The sequence below is a fragment of the Pteropus medius genome, unplaced genomic scaffold (assembly GCF_902729225.1).
Source record: "Pteropus medius unplaced genomic scaffold, Ma_sr-lr_union100, whole genome shotgun sequence".
Lineage (NCBI taxonomy): Eukaryota > Metazoa > Chordata > Mammalia > Chiroptera > Pteropodidae > Pteropus > Pteropus medius.
In genome coordinates, this window is record NW_024340700.1 from 1,495,049 (window position 1) to 1,515,765 (window position 20,717).

Here is a 20,717-nt window from a genome sequence, read left to right on the forward strand (position 1 = left end):
TCTCAGTTCCACTTTCTCAGAAAAACTGTTTTGGATTCCCCAGTATAAATCATTCTTCTGCCATAATCACTTGTAACACCTTTTTCTTTTCCTTTATTAATTTTTCACAATTTCTAGTCCTATTTAATATCTGTCTCAATTCCGTTATGCTATGGATCTTATGTATTTTCTTCATCATTAAACAATAAAAAGATAACACAGTGACACACACATAAAAAAAAGAAAGAAGGAAGAAAATTTAAAAATTGTGAAGGTTTGATAGTCATTTAAACTGATTCATATTTCTTAATCTGGAAAATGATGATGCTTTTCCTGCCTAACTCTCCATAGGTGTAATTATCACGTTGAAGCCTTGTACAAAATCAAACTTAAGTATAACCATAAATGCCTTCTGAAATACTTTTTTGTTTATTAATATTGCTTTTTACAAGTAAAAATAAGTTTCCATTCCCTTCCTCCTAATAAGATTTTTATGGTGTATGCTAACATTCTAGTTTCTTTTATTTCCCTCCTATTTTCCATTTATGCACAGGAATGATCACCTCATTAACTTGTCAGTCTTGAACCCTAAGCATTTCTACAAAAGGCATTCAGTTTATATATTTGATCCCAAACTAAAGTTACAGATGTAAGATTTTTAGCATTAAAAGCACATGTAGAAATCTGTCCTTGCAACAGCTACAGTTCAAAATATTATGTTATTTTATTATATTATATTATTATATTATATTATATTAAAACTAAGCCTGTGAAAAGTGCGAACTAATTTTTACTTATTTTCTTCTCTCTTCCTAATCAACCATTTATTATTTATATTGAAAAGAATATCTAAAGAGTAAATACTAACAAATACTGCTTAGTAGCTGATTATCCTTCTTTCGTTAACTTAATATTAGGATGCATTAGAATGAAGTCCATAACAGAGGAAAATATATAATTGACTAAAAATACCCCTCCCAAAAACAAGACTGCAAAATACGTGAAGCAATTATCACAAAATTACTTAAATGTCACTGGAGATATTCCTGGTAACTTTGTCAATAGAATTCCCAGTTGACTAACAATCACAGTTAAACATGTGCTGCTGAAGTTGTACCTAATTTATAAGAAAGCAGCTTCACGGGGAAGAATACAGGGAAACTATTGTGACTATTTCTCTAGAGAGAAACTGTACCGAGGAAACTATAGCAAAAGGAAAATTGATGTCAACCCAACAGTATCTGACTGCAAGGGAAAGACAAAAAACAAAAAAAACAAGAGCGAGTAAGATTTTTCTGATTCGACCTTGCTTTTAGTGGAAAAGAGTACCGAATAAAAAAAGGGAAGGTTTTATACATTTGTTACAGAGTAGAACACAACATATCTAATTAGATACTTCACTAAATATATTCAACCAAAATATGTATCTAAAGCATGCATTTCCCCCTAAGGGAATGAAAATTGACTTAGAGAGGCAAAAATATCATTTTCATTTTATATATAAGGCAAACATATTCACACAGTGCATCTGTACATACAATATATCTATTGAATTAAAATTTCATGATGGAGATGATTATGAAAAAAATGACGGAAGAGGCTTCTAAGGGGCGTGATAATGAAAACTAGGTTGAGAACCATAGGTCTAAAGTGAACTGACACTTTTTATTATCACAATATGCAAACAAATAAAAATATATATTATATGGATAATTATTTAAAATGGAAAAATATTATTAGTACCTATTTAATTTTTGTTACTATAACCAACTATAATAACGATTTAAAAATCAAGGAAGTAGAATATTTGGTTTTAAGAAAATATAGTGATATAAGGGAATACTAACTTTTAGAGTAGAAGTCTAGAGGATTCTGGAAATTACCTATTTCATAGGCTTAGTTGTAAAAATGACCATTAAATTGTAAATTAGAAAGAATTATCATCGAAATCTTAATAAACAAAATATTAAATTTACTGGATTGACTGGAGTTGCCCATTTGAAATGCTGAGAGAATAGATTAGACCCCATTTTCTTTAGTTAAGCAGTTAAAACAACTTTTTAAAAAGTTTATTACATTATATGTTAATACAGTTGACTCTTGGGGCTAGAGGCACTGAGCCCTATGTGATGAAAAACTTATATATAGCTTTGATTCCCACAAAATTTAACTACAGTTGCCCTTTGTTATCTGTAAGGGATTGGTCCAGGACCCTGGCAGATACTAAAACCCGCAGACACTCAAGTCCTTATATAAAATGATGTAGAACAATGCATACAGTGAGCCCTTCACATATGCGGATTCCCAACCACGGATCGAAAATATTGTTTTCGATTTGCAGTTGGTTATATCTGAGGATGCAAAACTCAGGGATCTGGAGGGTTGATTGTATATTTATTGAAAAAAAAAAACCTTTATATAAATGGACCTACACAGTTCAAACTCATGTTGTTCAAGGATCAACTGTAACTCTTTTCAATGTCAATCAGTACAAAGAAGTGATAAAATAATAACTATAAAGGAGAGAGAAATCTCATGACTAAATGGCATTTGGGCTGGAAGCTGCAAACTCTCACCATCATTATTATATTTAGGATCAATTGTTTTCATATCGATGCTTTTTAAACTGAGTTGGATGGTGATAAGGTATAAGATATTTGCCTTTGGAGCCCTTATAATATAAAGGTAAGAAAAGAGGAAAAATATTGGTTTTACTGTATGTATGTATGTTTGTATTTATTTTAATGAATGACCTTTAGTAGGCATCTTACATTGGGAAACATTCCAACCAGAGAGAACAGTGCTGCAGCAGCCTATTTTGATCATATCATCCCACCTTGGGATACATCTTCTCTCAGCCTTATAGCTCTTGTCTTATTTTTCCTTTAGAGGAATGGAGGATTCCGGTGATGAATCTCGTGTTAGACCCAGAGCATGTGCTCATTGCCACTCTTTGGGCAGTGACTTTCTTCTGCCTTGTATTATTCTTATTTGTCCACACTTTTTTTTTGCTATAGCCTCTTGAAGGTCTTTTTATATTCTCTCTGTCATCTTGTATGCCTTATATTAGTAGCTCAACTATGATTTGATAAATGAATAATAATAGAGAATATAGGAACAGTGAGAAGAAATGCACAGAGCATTTATTGATAATTTGATATTGATAGCAAAGGGATTAAATTGCTCATAGAATCTACCCATAAAGGAGATGGTTCACTCTCAAGCTGAGAATAAAAAATTTAAGTCCTGGACCATTCGAATCAAGAGGACCTTCCATGAATACAATCAGGGGATGCTTCCTGGATGACAGTTGTTGATGAGTCACAGAGAAGTTTTGAAAAAACAGTTATCCACCTAGGAACCCATAAAAAGAATTGAGAGGCAGGCTGCCAAGATCATGTATATTAGCAAACTAATAGCAAGTGAGAAACCTTTGTTTCTATGAAGGTGCAATAAAAGACCCGAACACTATGCTTCTGTATTTGAATATGTCACTCTAAAATATATTAAATATCAAACCGTGACGTTCACTAGTAATCAGTCTTAAAACTAATTTTTTTCAAAGAAAATTTTGGAAACACAATCTCAAAATAAGAAATTACTTAAATATATATATATTTTCTCAAGGGAGTTTGCAAAAGGAAGTAAATAGAACCTCATACAACGTTAATTCTATACATGTTGAGATATGTCCAGAAAGCAGAGTTCTAGTGAGCTAAACAGATTTTCTCCCTGATTTTTCATCTTTCTACCAGCCTCAAAAGGCACTTTAGGCCATAAGGACAGTTATATAAGGAGGTATTCTACCATATTTACTCTTTAGGTTTGGCTTAATATTTGTAAAGGCTGAGACAAATCAGAACCAAGCACTTTATAATTGAATGAATCTATCTTAATCTGATTAGGAGCTGCCACTCAGTAAAGAAAAAAGTATGGTTTAGACTCAAGACTAAAATAGTAGGGGTCTAGAAACTTAGAGCTGTGGCTTTAAACTGACATGCTTTTCAATGGTATGTAAGGTCTATGCAAATCTTGTAAGGGTTGATAATTACTTGTAAAGAGGGTTAAAGTGAAGTGGGTTTGAGGAGGTAGAATAAGATTAGCTTGCTCACCTGTAACGGTCTAAAATAGCTTGGCTGAAAGATTGTCACAATAAACAAAGCGAACTACCACTTGGCTAACTTGTTTTTATAGTTGCAGACATCTTATTATCTTTACCCTGGTGTGTTGGGGATTCCCAGGACCACACTCATTTTCAACGATACACTAGAAGGACTCACAGAACTCTCAAAAGCTATTATACTCATGGTTAGGGTTTATTAGAGTTAAAGAATAGAGATTAAAATCAGCAAAAACAAAAGGTGTATAGGAAAGAGTCTAGGAGAGAGCAAGTGCAAACTCAGTCATTCTCTCTGGTAGAATAGTACAGAGTGCTTAATTCTCTCAGCAGCAATCTATGACAACACATATAAAGTGTCACCAACCAGGGAAACTCACCCAAGTCCTGCTGTACAGGATTTTTTTTTGGGGGGTGGGGGTCATTCATGAAGATATAGAATACTCATATGATTAAAGTTAACTACTCAGTTTCCAGAACCCCCAGAGGACAAACTGATAACAATTGATACAAACTGTGTCCAAGGACTCCAGGTGAACAAAACTAGGCATTTATCATAAATCACATTGTTTGCATAAAATATTTCATGTGACCCCCTGGCAGTTATACAAAGACACTCTTATCAGGCAGGATATTCCAAGGGCTAAAGGTTATCTCCCAGGAGCTGGTCAAGGGACAGTCTTTCAATTTGGAATGTGCAGGGTTTGACTACTTGACCCCTTTGAATTAACCCTTTATCGCACCATATGGTAATATAAGATTTCTTTGTTATAGTGTCTCACATTTTATAGACATTTTACCAGCTACTACCAATTTAATGCATCTCAGGTATAGTTTTGTTGCTTTATCTCCTGCTGAATAATCTTTAATGACTTAAAATCCCTACGAGGAAGATCCATATCTCTTAGGGTAGCCTTAAAGATTCATTATGTAAGGTTAGGGACCCTGGAACTCAAATACCAAGTGAAATCCCTAGCATATAGGAAATATTCACTACATTTGTTTTGAAAGAACAAATGTTCTTTCTACTCTTTAGATTATTTCTTGTTCCCAGTATCTTTGCTAACATACTCTCTCATTCTATTTCCGCCAACAAGATAAATTTTTTAAACTATATTTCAAGGTTTTGGTCAAATTCCACTCCTATTGTAAAGCCTCCTCAAGCCTTCATGGCAGGCATTAGAACTTCCTCCTCTGTGTTCCCATAATTTAATTTATTTCCAGATCCATTTATAGTCTACCTTGCATTATAGTTGATTGCAAATGTACCTTTTTACCCAACTCTAGTTGTTGGCTTTTAAAGACAGAGACCTTGACCCATCTCATCTTTATGGTCCCTAGAATTCTTACCCTAATGTGTTGCTTCAGGTTATTAGATGAAATTGAATATTGCAATTATTTAATCATAATTTTTTCAAGGTCATATTGCCAAGCTAAAATTGGGCTAAGGGAAAATGTAACTAATCTCCAATATTTTCTGGTGATTGAACTCAGTCTGAATCTCAGAAAAGTGGTATTACAAGCTTTCAAATTAGAGTAAATGAAAAGTAGATTAGACCAAAGCATAAGAACACAGTGTACAGAACAGCTGTATTGTGTCCTCAACGGAATAAGCTAAATTATAATCATAGATGTGTTTCATCTTCCCTGCCTGTGTACCCTTCTGAAGATGCTTTCAACTTCAGGGCTTTGGGGATTTGATTGTCACTATAAATCTAAAATTAGTTTGATTAGTTTCGCTGACATCTATTACTTTAAAATATCTGAAATCTACCTTAGAAATAAAAATTAGCAAGAATTTCAAGGGCAATAATTCAATTTGTGTACATATCAGGATACTAAATTTGACTCATAAAACAGGCCTAGAAACACCACTTTGTTTAGGCTCCAGTGATGTAGAAGTGGTTGAGGTTGTAAGTGGGTCATAGAATAAGGGTCAAAAAGTTAATTTCAAATAAATTTTTCTGTCAGATACAAGGAGAACCTTTTTATGTGTTTATCCGTATAAATTTATCTATTTTTTCAAGCTGTTCTTGCCTCTTTTATTTTTCCTCAGATGTTCTCAGATTTTATCATTCCTATCTTCTGCCCATTCCTGATTTATTCAAAAATATTTTTATTAAATATCTACTATGTGCGCAACATTTTACTATGCATGAAAAACAGGACCACTAAGAGATTCCTTTAAACTTAACAAAATTTTATTAAGCTAGTGCTCAATATTCTGCCAGGAACCCTGCCATTTCCTGATACTATAAAGATAAGTAAGACAGAGTTTCTCTGAAGAGATTATGGTGTGTAGCTGGAGAGAACAATTTTAGAATAAATAACTTTGCTTTTTCTGTGGTCATAATAGAGCAGTGTATAAAGGACTATGAAAACAGTTGAGAGAGAAGTTACCTATGGAAAAGGAAAGTTTCAGAATTGAAGTAATAAAGGAATTCAAGGAAGAGGAAAAACGTGGAGCAGATGCATGTGCAACGAATATTAAGAATCTGTTTCCTGGAAAGCAAAGAGCCTTTATTTAGAAGTTATTAGTCTAGATTAACCATTCTTTAAGTTGAAAGATTACACACTTCCTAGGTTTTCATCATATAGTCAGTGTTCTCTGGCCCACCTATACGCAGATATACTTGGAATAGGATTAATTAAACCAATCTGAAAAGCAATCACCAAATGAGAAGTATTTTTTTCTATAATATTATTGTATGATTAACTGGCTATCCCATTGTGTTAAAAGAAACCCTGTGAAAATTAACCAGGGAAAACTTTCCGCCTTTTCTACTTAGTCTCCGCAAGGAAAAACTGCGACTGTTTGCCCCAGTTTTTCTGCCTGCCAGGTTCTTAAGCTTCCCTCCAATGTAGGCATTTTTAACATATAATGTGAAAAGTATTTCACCACCTGCGTAATATCAATGTTCTAGTTATACGTCCATGCGTTAGTTTAATGTCTTTAATTTTATTATTTTTTAATGTGTTCTAAGAGGATGTACTTCAGTGACATAGAATGGTGAACCAAACTGATTTTAATTAGTTTAATTTATTGTCGTATTTTCATAACATTTACTCCATACTCTTGACATACACGAAGATCACAATTATAACTTTTATTACGGTAGATCAGTGTCCGTTATTCTATCCCATCAGCACAGTTAAAAAGGATATAGCTAATAAAAAAGGAGACTTTGAGCAAATTGTTAAAAATGTCATTCTACTTTGTGTTTGAGATATAAAATGAAGAATATATAGTTTCTATTTTCCTTAAACAGGTAGAGACTATTCTTAATTTTAAAGGGTACCTCTCTGTTGCTAACGCACCTTTCTTATTTATAGGAGAATGTTGAAGGAGGAGACTGCAGTCGCTGCAAATCTGGCTTCTTCAATTTGCAAGAGGATAATCATAAAGGTTGTGATGAGTGTTTCTGTTCAGGGGTTTCCAGCAGGTGTCAGAGTTCCTACTGGACCTATGGCAGTGTAAGCAACAGACTTAATTCTGCATACTGTTCTATCAGCCTTCTTGTTATCTTTGTTGTTCTTTTGTAAGAAATTAATGGTTTTTTTTTTTCCTTGTAGTGAGCTTCTACTTAAAGTTATCAGGAAGAAGTGATGAAATTTTCTTTCAGATACTGTTTATGTATCTTTGATCAAAGCCTTTTAGGTTTTATTCTAACAGAGTGTAGAGGGGAACCTTTTAGAAGAGGTAAACTCTAGCCTTTTTCGTGTCCATGATTAATATGTGAAGCAGTAGTGAAATGAATGTTTTAACCCCAAGGACAAATAATTCAATATAGAAAGCATCAGATTGTGATATTAAGAATTATATATTCCATTCACTATTTTTTGGTATACAAGTTCAGAAAAATAATTTACTCATCTATATATCCATATATAACACCTATTACCCGCTGACATTTAGTCACTTTTTGATAGTGCATGGGTTGTTTCATTGTTAAAAAGGGCCATTAAATTTGAACAATATCTTCATTCTTAGATGATTCGAAAAATTTTAAATTGTGAACCTATGTAGTAGTTACTGGAATTTTATTCCTCTAACATAAACATAAACATAAACAAACATAAACATAAACATGTTTACCTTACTTCCTCCAATGCCCACCACACTCCCCATCACTCCCCATTGCCTTTTGAACTCTATGCAGATAGTGATTTGAAGAGGTATGAAAGGAAAATGAGGTTTTCAGGGAATTTCAAATAACCTTGTGTGGATGCTCTTAAGAGTATAGAGTAGCAGGAAACAGGTTAGAGAGAGAGAAGCCTAGAAAGGAAATGAAAAACTATACTATGCAGAGTTGAGTATGCTAAAAAGTTGAATTCTTATACTTTGAGAGTCATCGAAGGATTTCAGCAGGGGAATGATATGATTAGAGTTGTGTTTTATAAAGATAACTATTTCAATAAACTATCTTCCTTCTTTTCAGCTTTAATCAGCTGACTGATCCTTAACACAATGATCATATATTTCTCTCTCTACCTTCATTGCTTTTAAGTCAAGTCTAAAATATTCTAAGTAGTTTCTGATTGTACTCTCATGTCTAAATTTGAATCTATACATATTTTATCAAATGTATTACTTTGGAGCAGGTAACAGAGAACCAACAGCAAATGGAAATGTAATCTAACTTTCTCCTTTTCTAGACAGCCCCATTAATATATCAAAATTTCATGGTTAGCAAAGGACTAGAGGTGGCACTCAGCCTTGGTCTGAAGAAACTAGGTCTACTGATATTTGCATTTCAGTAAGTCCTCTGGAAAGAACTTCCTCTGTGTCTCATTGGCCTGTCTTAGAATGTCTGGAGGGTGATATTAAAAAGGGAATAAAAGGAAGTAATATATAGCTTATTGTCTAGCTAGCCAGTAAGTTTTTATCTGGTCTCTCTTTCTCTTTTGACCAGGGGATTCAAAGCAGTTCCATAGCTTTGGCTGATACAAAATCAAATGACCTCTACATGAAGAAATTAAAAAATATATATTTTATCCACATATAATCACCATTACAATTCTACTTTCCATCGTCCACAATACCAAGCAGCTCACACAGGTCCAGTGGTAGCTGTGGTAGCTCCATACCTCAGTGTCCAGTGTTTTGTCCTGACCTGATGGTTTAAATTAAAACTGTAGTCGTATGCTTACCCAAGGCTGGAGCATAAAGATAGAAAAGCAAATCATCATAGCTTCCCTAAGTCTTCCTTTAAGGCTCCTTCCTTTTCTGGGCTGAGCACCTAGGCTCCTACAGCACTTCTGACCCCTTGAGGAAGAGTAGGTACAGCATTGTGAGCAGTGGCCATAGCAACAGACTGGTGGATTCAAACCTCAAAGCAGAAATTTAAATAGGTGGGAAGGGAGGACATACTAAATGAAAAAAAGCCACTTTTCAGGCACTTGCATATTTTATTTCTTTTTTTCTCTGCTCCACAAATACATAAGGTAACATCTTTTGAAATATTTTGTACCATAAACAATAGAGAATTCTAGTGAAGTGAATAATATGAAATTCAAAGTCCAACTATGTGGTAATTAATATAGCAGTATAATCATTGTATAATTTTGAATGGATTTCTAGTCTCAAGAAAGAGGTATTTGGAATCATAATTTAATAAAAGTATTGGATCAATAAAAACAGATTATTATATAGTAAGTACTATCCAAACTCCTAGGAACATCAAGAAAAAAACAAATAATAGGCACCTATAATGAGTACAAATGATAAGTTTAGTGATATTCACTTCACAACTCTCATATTTTTGTAAACTTTTATAGTTTTTGTTTTTTAATTTCCAAAAAAATAAATGGATGCTACAGGAATTTGAAAGAGGAAAGAAGTGGATGGATTCCTGCCCCCTCCCTAAGTAACAATGATTGTGTGTTTTCTTTAAGATACTAGACATGAGTGGTTGGTATCTGACTGACATCTCAGGCCGCATTCGAGTGGCTCCTCAGCAGGAAAACTTAGATTCGCCTCAGCAGATCAGCATCAGCAGTGTGGAGGCCCGCAGAGCCCTACCCCAGGGCTACTACTGGAGTGCACCAGCTTCGTATCTGGGAAACAAAGTAAGTCCGCATGGTGTTTGCTTCTTGCTTTAGCAGATCAATAAAGAGAAGAGGTTTTATTTAGTATTCGTTTAATGAAGGATAAGAATATCTAGTACATACTGTGTTGGATTGCCCGGACCAACTAAATCAGATTGTGTTGACATTTTTCCCATGTCCCATGGTGACACGGTATCCCTAGCTTATAACCTTACATAGTTGATGTTCTATGTAAAACTTTTGAATGAACAAATCAATTAATGAAGGCTCTAGAATAGTTTTGTAGAACAAATTATAGATATTGGGAAAAAGTATGTTATGTTTACTTAAAACAGCTGTTTTTCTAGAGTTGTCTAAAGTGGAATACTTCCTGAAATTTTCCTCTTCTGTTTCTGTTTCATTTCAAAGCTGATATTCAAAAGAGTTACTTTTTCTATTTTGTATGAATGTTAATTTTAAATGAAATTTATTGCATAACTAATTTAATGCTTGCCATGAAACTTATGTAAACAACATATTCTCTACAATTCAGAAAGAAAACTACCCTAAAAAAAGTGCCAGATTGAAAGCACATGTTTGTTTTAAAGCCCACTCACACATATATAAAAACATACACAGATAAACAAATGTAGCAGCCTCGGAAGTACAGGTGCTTTTTTTCGTTTTTCTTTTGTGGATTAACTCTATGTAGATAGGTGTCTTGGCTTTTATTTTATTTTATTTCGCCTAATAACTTGTTGGAAACAATATTTTGTATAGTAATTTTAGATATGAATACTTGCTTGTTATATGAAAGTTAATACCTTGTCAGCTGATAGTTAAATTATCTAATCACACACAGAAAAATCTCCTAGCAAATTGATGTTATTTAAGCCTAACTTTCATCTATAAGAATATAGTGTTACTTTTGAAGAAATCTTCACTGGTTAAACAATTGAAAATGTATTTATAGTTAGCGGTTCTCTCACCATAGCATGTAAATATTGAGATAGAAAAACTCAGTTGTTCATATGTTACTGAGTTAATGGAAGACTCGTAGTTTCAGCGAATTGAAGAAATTTTAACTCATGGCCAGTTTCTTATTTTTAACAGGCTTCAGAGGCAATTATAAAAAATGTAAAAATGAATAAAACACATTTTTAATAAATATGTATTTTAAAAGTGACAGTATATGTTCCATGAAATTCTACAGCTGTACTAAAAATCCAATTAAACTTTTATTTGCAAGGCCCATTACAATAAGATGTCATTCTATCCAGTTCTATTTAGGAACCTCCTGTATTCCCAGTAAAAGAGCTCATAAAACTTGAATGTCTACAGCTTAAAATTACCAAAAATTAAATAAACTGTCAATTTTTTTTTTCCTGCTCTGAGGAGTTCAGAGAAGAGCCTTGGGTCAGAATTGGATGGGTTTCAGAGGTTTTATTTTTCTTACTATGGTGAAATTTATTTAAGTATAGCTTATAATAGAATATGCTTTACCATATTTTCGATGATTTCTTCTTTGGTTGTATGCTTTTTCTTTCTGTTGGCTGGAACTCAAACTGACAGAAGGAAAGCAAGTAAATGAGATGTTAAATAGCATCAGAGCAAAGGATTTGGACATCCTGTTCGTAGTTGTTGGTTCCCAAAGATAACTTCCCTTATCCTGGCTGAACTGTTTCTTATAACCACCCACAATGAAGCACTTCATATTCCCCCACAGATCATTTTCACATCAAAAAGCTGGGCTTGCGTGTGCTTCAATTTCCATTCAATGAACAAAATAATGGTAGTGGGGTGTGCAAATTGTTTGAATATGGAAGACATTTTTTAATGTAATGTGGAAGCCCTCAGTGGTTTACTGTCAGATATCTTAGTATGAATGAAACAATTTGCCTTAATAACTGAACCATATAAATTTTTGATACTACCAATAATACTGCAAGCTCTCACAAATTACCATAGTACATCTTAGCTGTCATGTCACATCACGGAAATTATAGTCATGATGACATGCTTAGCTTGGTTGATTTAATATCTTGCTAGGGAAATGGAAAATTGTAGGGCCTTGTTTGTAAATTCAATAAAGCCATTTTTCTAAATAGTTGAGGCTAAATTTTTTACCAGTAATTGCTGTTCAAATCAAAGCCATCGCCAGACTATGACAGAAATAGTATGTCAAGAAAAAGCGAATCTGCTTAGATACTGAATTTCATTTACATCCATGACCAGGATGCTGTGGGTACATAATTCATTCTCCACTCTTTTAGTGTTAATTCCTAAGTCAAAAAATATTTAGGAGATGCTATTAACAGCTCCTAAATATTTATATCACCAATTTTCAGACATTTTTCGTCAGTCACTTGGTTATAAGGCTGTTTACAACAGAAAGGAGATGTGCTGTGCTGTTCTTGTACTACCATAATGCGATGCTGCATGCCATTCTTCTTTTTTTATTTTCAGGAGTCTAACCCCAAATAATAAAATGCTCTCACATGGAATACTCCTTGCTAGCATAGGAGTCTGCCTGGTTGTAATAAAACTCAAGAATACTAGGCAGTTTAGCATAGGAGTATTTTTTGTTCTAAGAAACGTTTTTATTGACCGCAGTCCTCTTTGGAGTAATGAGGAATACATAAGTGAATATAAGTGTGTATGTGGATAATAGATGAGGCCTAGGAAAACTAAACACATTTTTAAACCGCCCATTTAAAAACTTACCATGATCTCAACTATGAGTTAACTCCTAAATAGCAGTCTCGAATTTTTTTCTCATGTGTGAATGAATATTTAGGACAATTGGCACTATCAAGTGTCAGTTTCCTCCCTTCATTCTAGATTGTCAAAGAGAATGAAGTCAGGCACCCATATGGCTGTACTAGGCAGCATTTCATTTTCAGAATGCTTGGCAAATGTTAATGCTTGATTTTAAGGCATTTGTTTAAGCATGGAACTAGGCAGGAATGGAAAAAACTAGAGGACAGAGTCCTGCTGGTTTGCTACAGGCTACAGCAATTTAGAAACAGTTCGGGTATTTCAGAGTTGGAATAATTTACTGCTTTGGTAAACTAAGTGCTATTGGAACATTGAAACAGTCATTTACTTAAGGTTACCCTAGTGGTCTGAAATAGTGCATTTTCCAAAAGCAATTCTCTTCATGTCTGTGAAGTTCCCAGAGAATCTGGCTTGGCCTATTGTTCCCACATTATCATTAAAGTTTGAAATTCTGTCTCTGAGCATTATTAAATTAATCTTATGTGATTTGTTCTTTACAAAACAATGCTTATTTCCTGCAACATTATACTGTCTTTTCCTGTTTCTAGTTTTAAAAAGCTTTAAATTGTTTCATGTAGTTGCCAAGTATACTGATAGCTTAGCTTAAGATGCACATTATGAGTCTGCTAACAAAATAGCATCTGGTTTCTAAAAGTAATCTTTGGTACTTCATTCTTGTGCTTGCTTGACTTTTCATAAAGCTTTGAATTTGAAGAAGACTGATGTTTGAGATTTATAGGACAAGGTAGTTCTTGTCACATAAAAGGAGCTTTAAAAATACTTTATGATTAATGCTACATACTTAACAACAAAAAAATAGTTTTTATTAGGCTATTCAGAAATGACTCTTCAGTTGGGATTTATGAGAAAGAAGATGATTTAAATCATGGTTTAAAAAGTAAAAAACTTATTAACAAGCATGATCTATTCTCCTTTTAGCAGCCTAATTTGTATTTGTGACTTCTTTGCTCCATGTTCCTCAAAATTATTCAAAAGTAAAGGTCAAACCCTGTCCCTCATCCTTAACATCCTCCAATTTAAGCTGTGGTTTGATTGGATTAATTATGAAGGTATTATGTATGTAGAGAATGGCATGGCTATAAAAGTAAATAGTATAAATCAACTGCAATTGAATTGGGATTCCATAAATCAGATCTCATAAAGAATGATTTGGTAATGGAGTAGTACTGAGAAAAAGGTGTGTTACCTAAAATAAACTAAATGAATCGTTAGGGGTAAATGAGAAAATATATTTATTTAAAAAAATAAAAACCAAGAAATCATTGATTGCTCGTAGTAATGGTGATGTCTACTGTGCAAAGTTAGCCCACCTATAAGGACTCAAGGTAACACATAAAAATCTCCCAATTTTTACCTATCCTTATAACAATATTATCTTGACTTTTTTCTAATGAAATTTATAATGCAATAATATCTCAAAATATTAAATATTCAGATGCATTATTCTGTATCTCGTATCTTATAATGAAGTGCAATAGGGTTTAAGATCAGTGTTTATAATTGATCAACTGAACAATTACTAAATAGAGAAACACTCGTTTTAACAGCATTTTTGTAGGAAAACTTAAGGAATTTACTTAACAGTATACTTTCAATCTGACTTGACTTTATGATACGATTGCCAACAAAGCTAATGTAATCTAGGACTACATCTGTAAAAATTTACTGGTAAGGTCAAGGGAGATAATGATTATATAGAATCATAAAATATTCATCTTTTCAAATTCACTCATGAAAATAGATGCTAATATCCTTTTTTTTAAAAAAAAAAAGCATTAACAATCTGAACCCGTAGTGTATAAAAAATGGTAAAACTTAATTTGCCAAGTTGCTTTTATCATAGGCGTTCAAGGTTGGTTTAATATCAGATCATTTTAAATAATTGACCATATTGACTGATTAAAAGAGAGAGAAAAAACCAATTATCTCAATAGATGCAGAAAAAGGTATAGGTAAAATTAAATAACGATTCAAGATATTTTAAAAACTTCCAAACTAGTATTGGAAGGTACTTCTTTAACTGATGAAGTGTATCCACACAAAAATAAATAGCAAATATCTGATTTAATAGAAAATATTTTAAGAATTCTTTAAGATCATAAACATGAAACAATTTTCACTATGATTATTTTTATTTAACAAACTACAAGATCTGGACAATGCAGTATGATAAGAATTTAAAGATACAGAAGTTGGAAAGAAAGAAATAAAAATATAATTTGTAGATGACATGGTTATGTGCTTTGTGAACTCAAAAGATACATCATTAGGAAGAGAACTGTATACAAAATTAATATATAAAATAATTGTTAAAAATCAATTTTAAAACATTTTAAAAAGAATTCCTTATAGTAGCAATAAGTATTAAAAGTACCAAGTATTAAATCTATATGAAAAAGCAAAGAGCCAAGAATAGTCAAAGGAATTACTAAAAGAAAGCCAGAGATGGGGTTTTAATCAAAACTTAACTGATATGAGACTTAGATTTACTTCAAAAATATATAATGTTTAAGGCAAAGCACTTTCAGTGTGAAAATAGATAAAAAGATAAATGGGGCTGACAAAGTAGCTCAGAAATATTTCATACATATATGAATTCTTGATTTTTAACAAGATAGATATTGCAGATCAATGACAATAGGACAGACCATTTAACACATGGTTCTGGTATCACTGGTTATCTAGAGAGAAAAGAAAACACTCTCTGTGTCCCTACCCTACATTATACATGAACCTCCCCACAAATTCTAGTTGAAACAAAGACATGATTTCAAAAACTATGCAAAAAAGCTTTGTGAAAACAATACATTAAATTTTTGCTTCTATGATTGAATAATAGGATCTAAATTTACCCACCTGTCTTAAACAACAAGGTAACTTGAGGGAAAAATGTGAAACAACAGTTTTTAGACACTGGACTACAGATGGTGTAAGATTTCGATCCCTGAGAAAAAGAGAAATAAATGCAATGAGGCTACAATTGCCACAGATTATCACTTGGGCACAGTTTCCAAGGTGAAGTGCATTTGGGGAAACACCAAACAGCAAAGTCTAAAAGACAGAGATGGGAGCTCAGGAAGGCCAGGGAAGCTAGAATTTGTGTGAAAAAATACCAGAAAAGAGGAAGCCAGACAGAGAGATCCAGATATCTGTAAAGGTAACTGGCTGACTACTGAGTTGGATAGGAGAAAACTACCGAAGGCTGGTGAAAGAACTACCAAAAAGCAGAAAGAAAAACAATTCCAGGAGCTAACATGAAGCTGGTAATAGTTCATTTTCCCACCAGCTAAATTAGTTGAATGTTTTTATAATGGAAAGGTCATCAGGTAAAGTACTCAGAGAGTATTGTCTTGGTAGAGGGACTAAATTAGCTCCAGACTATAGGCTGCTCTAGATTTACCCTAACAGATTTCAAAAGCAAGCCTTAAAAGAAATCAGCTTATTCCAAGTAAATTAACGGCATGTCAGAGCAAAGTCCAACAGTACTTAATAAGTTATAACAAAATCCAGCACCCCAAAGTGTAAAATTCATCATGATGAGCATCAAATAAAAAATTACCAGGCATACAAACAAACAGGGGCATAAGAACCGTAAGCAGAAGAAAAATCAGTAAATGAAAACAGACCCAAAAATGATGTAAAAATCATGCCAAGGTACATCAGAATCAAATCAGAAAAAAAGAGAGAGAGAGAGAGAGAGAGAGAGAGAGAGAGAGAGAGGAGAGAGAGAGAGAGAGAGAGAGAGAGAGAGAGAGAGAGAGAGAGAGAGAGAGAGAGAGGAAATAAGGAAGGAAGGAAAGGAAGGAAGGAAGAAGGAAGGAAGGAGGAAGGAAGGAAGGAGTGAAGGAGGAAGGAGAAGGGAGGAAGGAGGAAGGGTGAAGGGAGGAAGGGAGGAAGGGAGGGAGAGAGGGAGGGAAGGAAGGAAACAGCAGTAGAGATAAAGAGAAAATTCTAAAGGCAGCCAGAGAAAAAAGACACGACATGTACAGAAGAACAAAGATAAGGAAGAAGATTCTTGTCAGATATGATACAAGCCAAAATACAATACAGAAACATTTTAAAATATTGGGAGGAAAAGAAACAACAGCAACAAATAAACAAACAAAAACTATCAATCTAGAATTCTTTACCAGGCCAAAATATCTTTGAAAAATTAATGCAAACAAAAGAGGGGTTTTTTTGTTTGTTTTAGAGAAATAAAGGCTGAGTTATGTTTTCATCAATACATCTATACTAGAAGAAATGTAGAAAGTTATTTCAGCTAAAGGAATATGATACCAGATAAAAATTTATTCCTACAAAAAAATTAAAAGAATATTGCAAAAGATAATTAATGCTTTCTCCACTGATTGCCAGCTAATCAGGACCTCAGGCTAGTCATCTCTAGTCCTAGGGCTTAACATAATGGTTACTAAATGAATAACAAAGCTTAAAATAGAATTTCAAGTATTTTCTGTGTCAAATTTTCTTTGAAATTGTAAAAAGGAAGTCTATGCCATAACAAGAGCAATAAAAAGCCTTCCTTCTACAACCCCTATTATTTATCTCAAAACTAAAGAAAGCAAAACCAGCACTAATTTGAAAGATTCAATCAAATCTTAACGTAAAACTTTTAAATTTTTTCTAAAATCTTTTCAATAACACTTTATAGCCATACTCCATGTGTAGCTCAGTGGAGAACCATAGAGAACCAATGCATTGCTGGTTCTAAAAGACTAGCCCAAGTTCTTGTGAGACAAAGCCCCAATATTCTGACTTCTTTCATTTGCAATTGATCAGACTTACCAACTGTTGTAGTTTAGTGGGACAGTATTATGCCATTTCTGAACTTATCATGAATAGAGCATAGTTTATATGCTGTTTTTGTTTGTTTATTATTTTTTAATAGTTAATAATGGGAAAAAACAAGGTGGTAGGGAAGAATGGGACACAGATAATTATAAGGGGTATATGGTTTGAAGACACAGGGAGAAGACAGCCATCTATAAGGCAAGTAGAGAAGCCTAGAACAGACCTTTCTCTCACAGCCCTCAGAAGGGACCAATCTTTTGATATCTGGATCATGGATTAGCAAACTACATTATTTTTTTCTCTCTTTAATTTTATGGGAATTAATCAAAAGCAATTATTTATGCAAGGGGAGGCCCTGGTCAGTTATTTTCAATGTTTTGATTCTTATGCCTTTCACAGATCTGATTCAAATGCTGAATCACTACCTTATTAGTTTTGTAATCTTAGACATATCCCATAATTTAGTTGAGTCTTACTTTCTTTTCTGAAAAATGAGAGTTCCAGCACCCACTCAGAATGTGCAGTTCTAAAAAATGTCTTTAGCCCACAGAAGTTGTTCAATAAATGTCAATTGCTTTGTGAATTTCTATAGTAATTTATATCGGAGGTTGTCTTATAGCAATAAAAGACATTTATTAAAAACACTTTATCCCTTGCCTATTTATTGCTATCTGACAGAGAATCTGGACAATCACAGAGTTAATTTTAGCAAGTAAGTAGAGTATATGACTTAAATAGCTCTCAGCAAGTTGAAAAATTAAATCTGTTCTCTAGCTTTTTGAGAGGCCTCCACAGTGTTTTCCACTTTATGTTGAAGATACTAAAATAAAGCTTACAAGCATCACCTCATGTCTTTCCAAGCAAATGATATAAGTATCTTATTATTAGTGTTTCACCGAAGATCTAGTATTAAAAGGAATTTGAGATTTTGCCCATCAATAACTAATTAGAGAAATCAATTTCATAAACATAATAAACAAAATCAATACCCTGAAGTTATAATGTAGCAAGTTAAAAATGAGGTCATGAAAGTGGATCCCAACACAATATGGCTGGTGGGAAAATTTGGAGACACTTTTATGAGAAGAATGCCATGCGAACATGAAGATAGCCATCTACAAGCCAAGGATGAACCTAAAACAGAGTATTTTCTCACAGCCCTCCAAAGGAAACAACCCTGCTAACATTTTGGTTTCAATCTTGTAGTCTCTAGAACTGTATCGCAATGAATTTCTGTTATTTAAGACAATCATTTTGTGGTACTTTGTAAAGACAGCCCTAGAAAACTAATACAAATAGTAAAATATAAATTTTTATAAATCTCATAATTTTCATTGTTATAATTTATAGTGAATAAAAGGCTAATCTCTCTGGTATCTCAAATGATTATAGAAATTGATGAGAAAAGTCAACAGTCTAGCAGAAAAATGGGCAACAGATAAGAATGAATAGTTCATAGAAAATACAAATGGCTCTTCAATATATAAAATGATGTTCAACCTGACACATAATATGATACTACCTGAGAATCATTTGTCATCTATCTGAGGAAAGACAGCAAAATGGATAGCACACTATTATGGAGACTTTAAAAAAAACAAAGATCCTTATATTTTGGTAGTAGGGTTATACATTGATGCAATCCAAGAAAATCAATTTAGAAATCACCAAAGTTACAAATGCACATATACTTATTTCTCTTCTGGGAACTTATCCTACAGATATATACAAACATGTGAAATATTAATTTATTCATTCATAAATGTCTGTGATAGTCATAAAAAATGTCTATCATTGAGAGACTCATTAAATGAATTTTGGTACATACATGCAATCTAACACTATAAAACTGTAAGTTTGAATAAGTATAGCAGTTCTTTGTAGACTAAAATAGAATCATCCAAGGTATATGGTTAAGTAATTAAACCTAGAAGCAGAATAGTGTATATCTGACCATCATTTGTATAGAAAATAGTGGAGAAGTGTAATATATATTTGTAGTTATAAGGTTATATGGCTAAATGTTAGTCACAACTAACATTTGAATTGAGTCGAGTTTGCCTCAGAGACTGTCTATTGCTTCATTCAAGAACAGAATATTATCAAATTTGTAAAATGAGGTCTTTTAACTAGAATAGCCTTTATTTTTAGTTTAATCTATTACAAACTATTAATTTTCTATTCTAGACTTTGTTGTAAAAATTATTGCTTTGACATGATCACTCAATAAATATTAAGTGCCCTGATCTTATAAGCTAAAACTTGATTGGCATGCTTAATTAATCATAAGGATTTGAGTAGCAATCTTATCTTTCCTGATAATTTCAGATAATTCTGTTATTGTCAGCAGGGCCTGTTGAGGAAGCATTAAGCTTAAATTTTTATTCCTGAGATGCTCTCATCACTTCCAATAGTAGTACTGGAGTCAAAGCAAATGTTCTCTTACCTTACTTTTTCTGAAGCTCTCCCTCTATTACCTGGGTCTGAAATTCCAAGTAGTGAAAAACCAACATTTGCCACATGGAAAAAGGAGCTATGCGATAAGACCCCAATCTGAAATGTGATGAATTATTAAACAGGTAGTTTGTTGGGTGATTGAAAATTACCTGCGAAAGAGTGCTTATCTCCTTGAGGCACGTCAAAAGCTAACGGAATTGAGCCAATTAGGCTGACTGTCTCTTCAATGAGTTGTGACCTCTCGATGGTAATAGCTTATTATGATGATAAATGAACCCATCTCTCCAAGTGAAGCCTGAGTACACACTTCAGCAGTTTCCGTGAATCATGAGGCCATTACCTCTCAACTCCAGATCGACAGCAGTGACAGCCACGGGAGCAGAGAGCATGCATGGCTAGACACAGATGATTGTTTTACTCAGATGAATATATTTACAGCTATTTCCCAAGAAATGAGACCTCCTTATGCACTGTGTGCTCACACCCGGAATATACACCATGTGACATTTCCTTTATTAGGAAGAACTCCTTCCCAGCTACATCATTC

At 33.3% G+C, this 20,717-nt stretch overlaps 1 protein-coding gene across 1 annotated transcript in view; it reads left to right on the plus strand.

Moving 5' to 3' along the window:
* Nucleotides 1-10,393, plus strand: part of LOC120617489 (laminin subunit alpha-2-like) — a 230,348-nt gene extending 219,955 nt beyond the window's left edge. Inside the window, exons 11-12 of the mRNA XM_039881118.1 lie at nucleotides 7,430-7,570; nucleotides 9,992-10,393. Of these exons, the coding sequence (XP_039737052.1) occupies nucleotides 7,430-7,570; nucleotides 9,992-10,198 (348 nt within the window). The 3' untranslated portion in view covers nucleotides 10,199-10,393. The remainder of the gene's footprint in view (nucleotides 1-7,429; nucleotides 7,571-9,991) is intronic.
* Nucleotides 10,394-20,717: the final 10,324 nt, after the last annotated feature.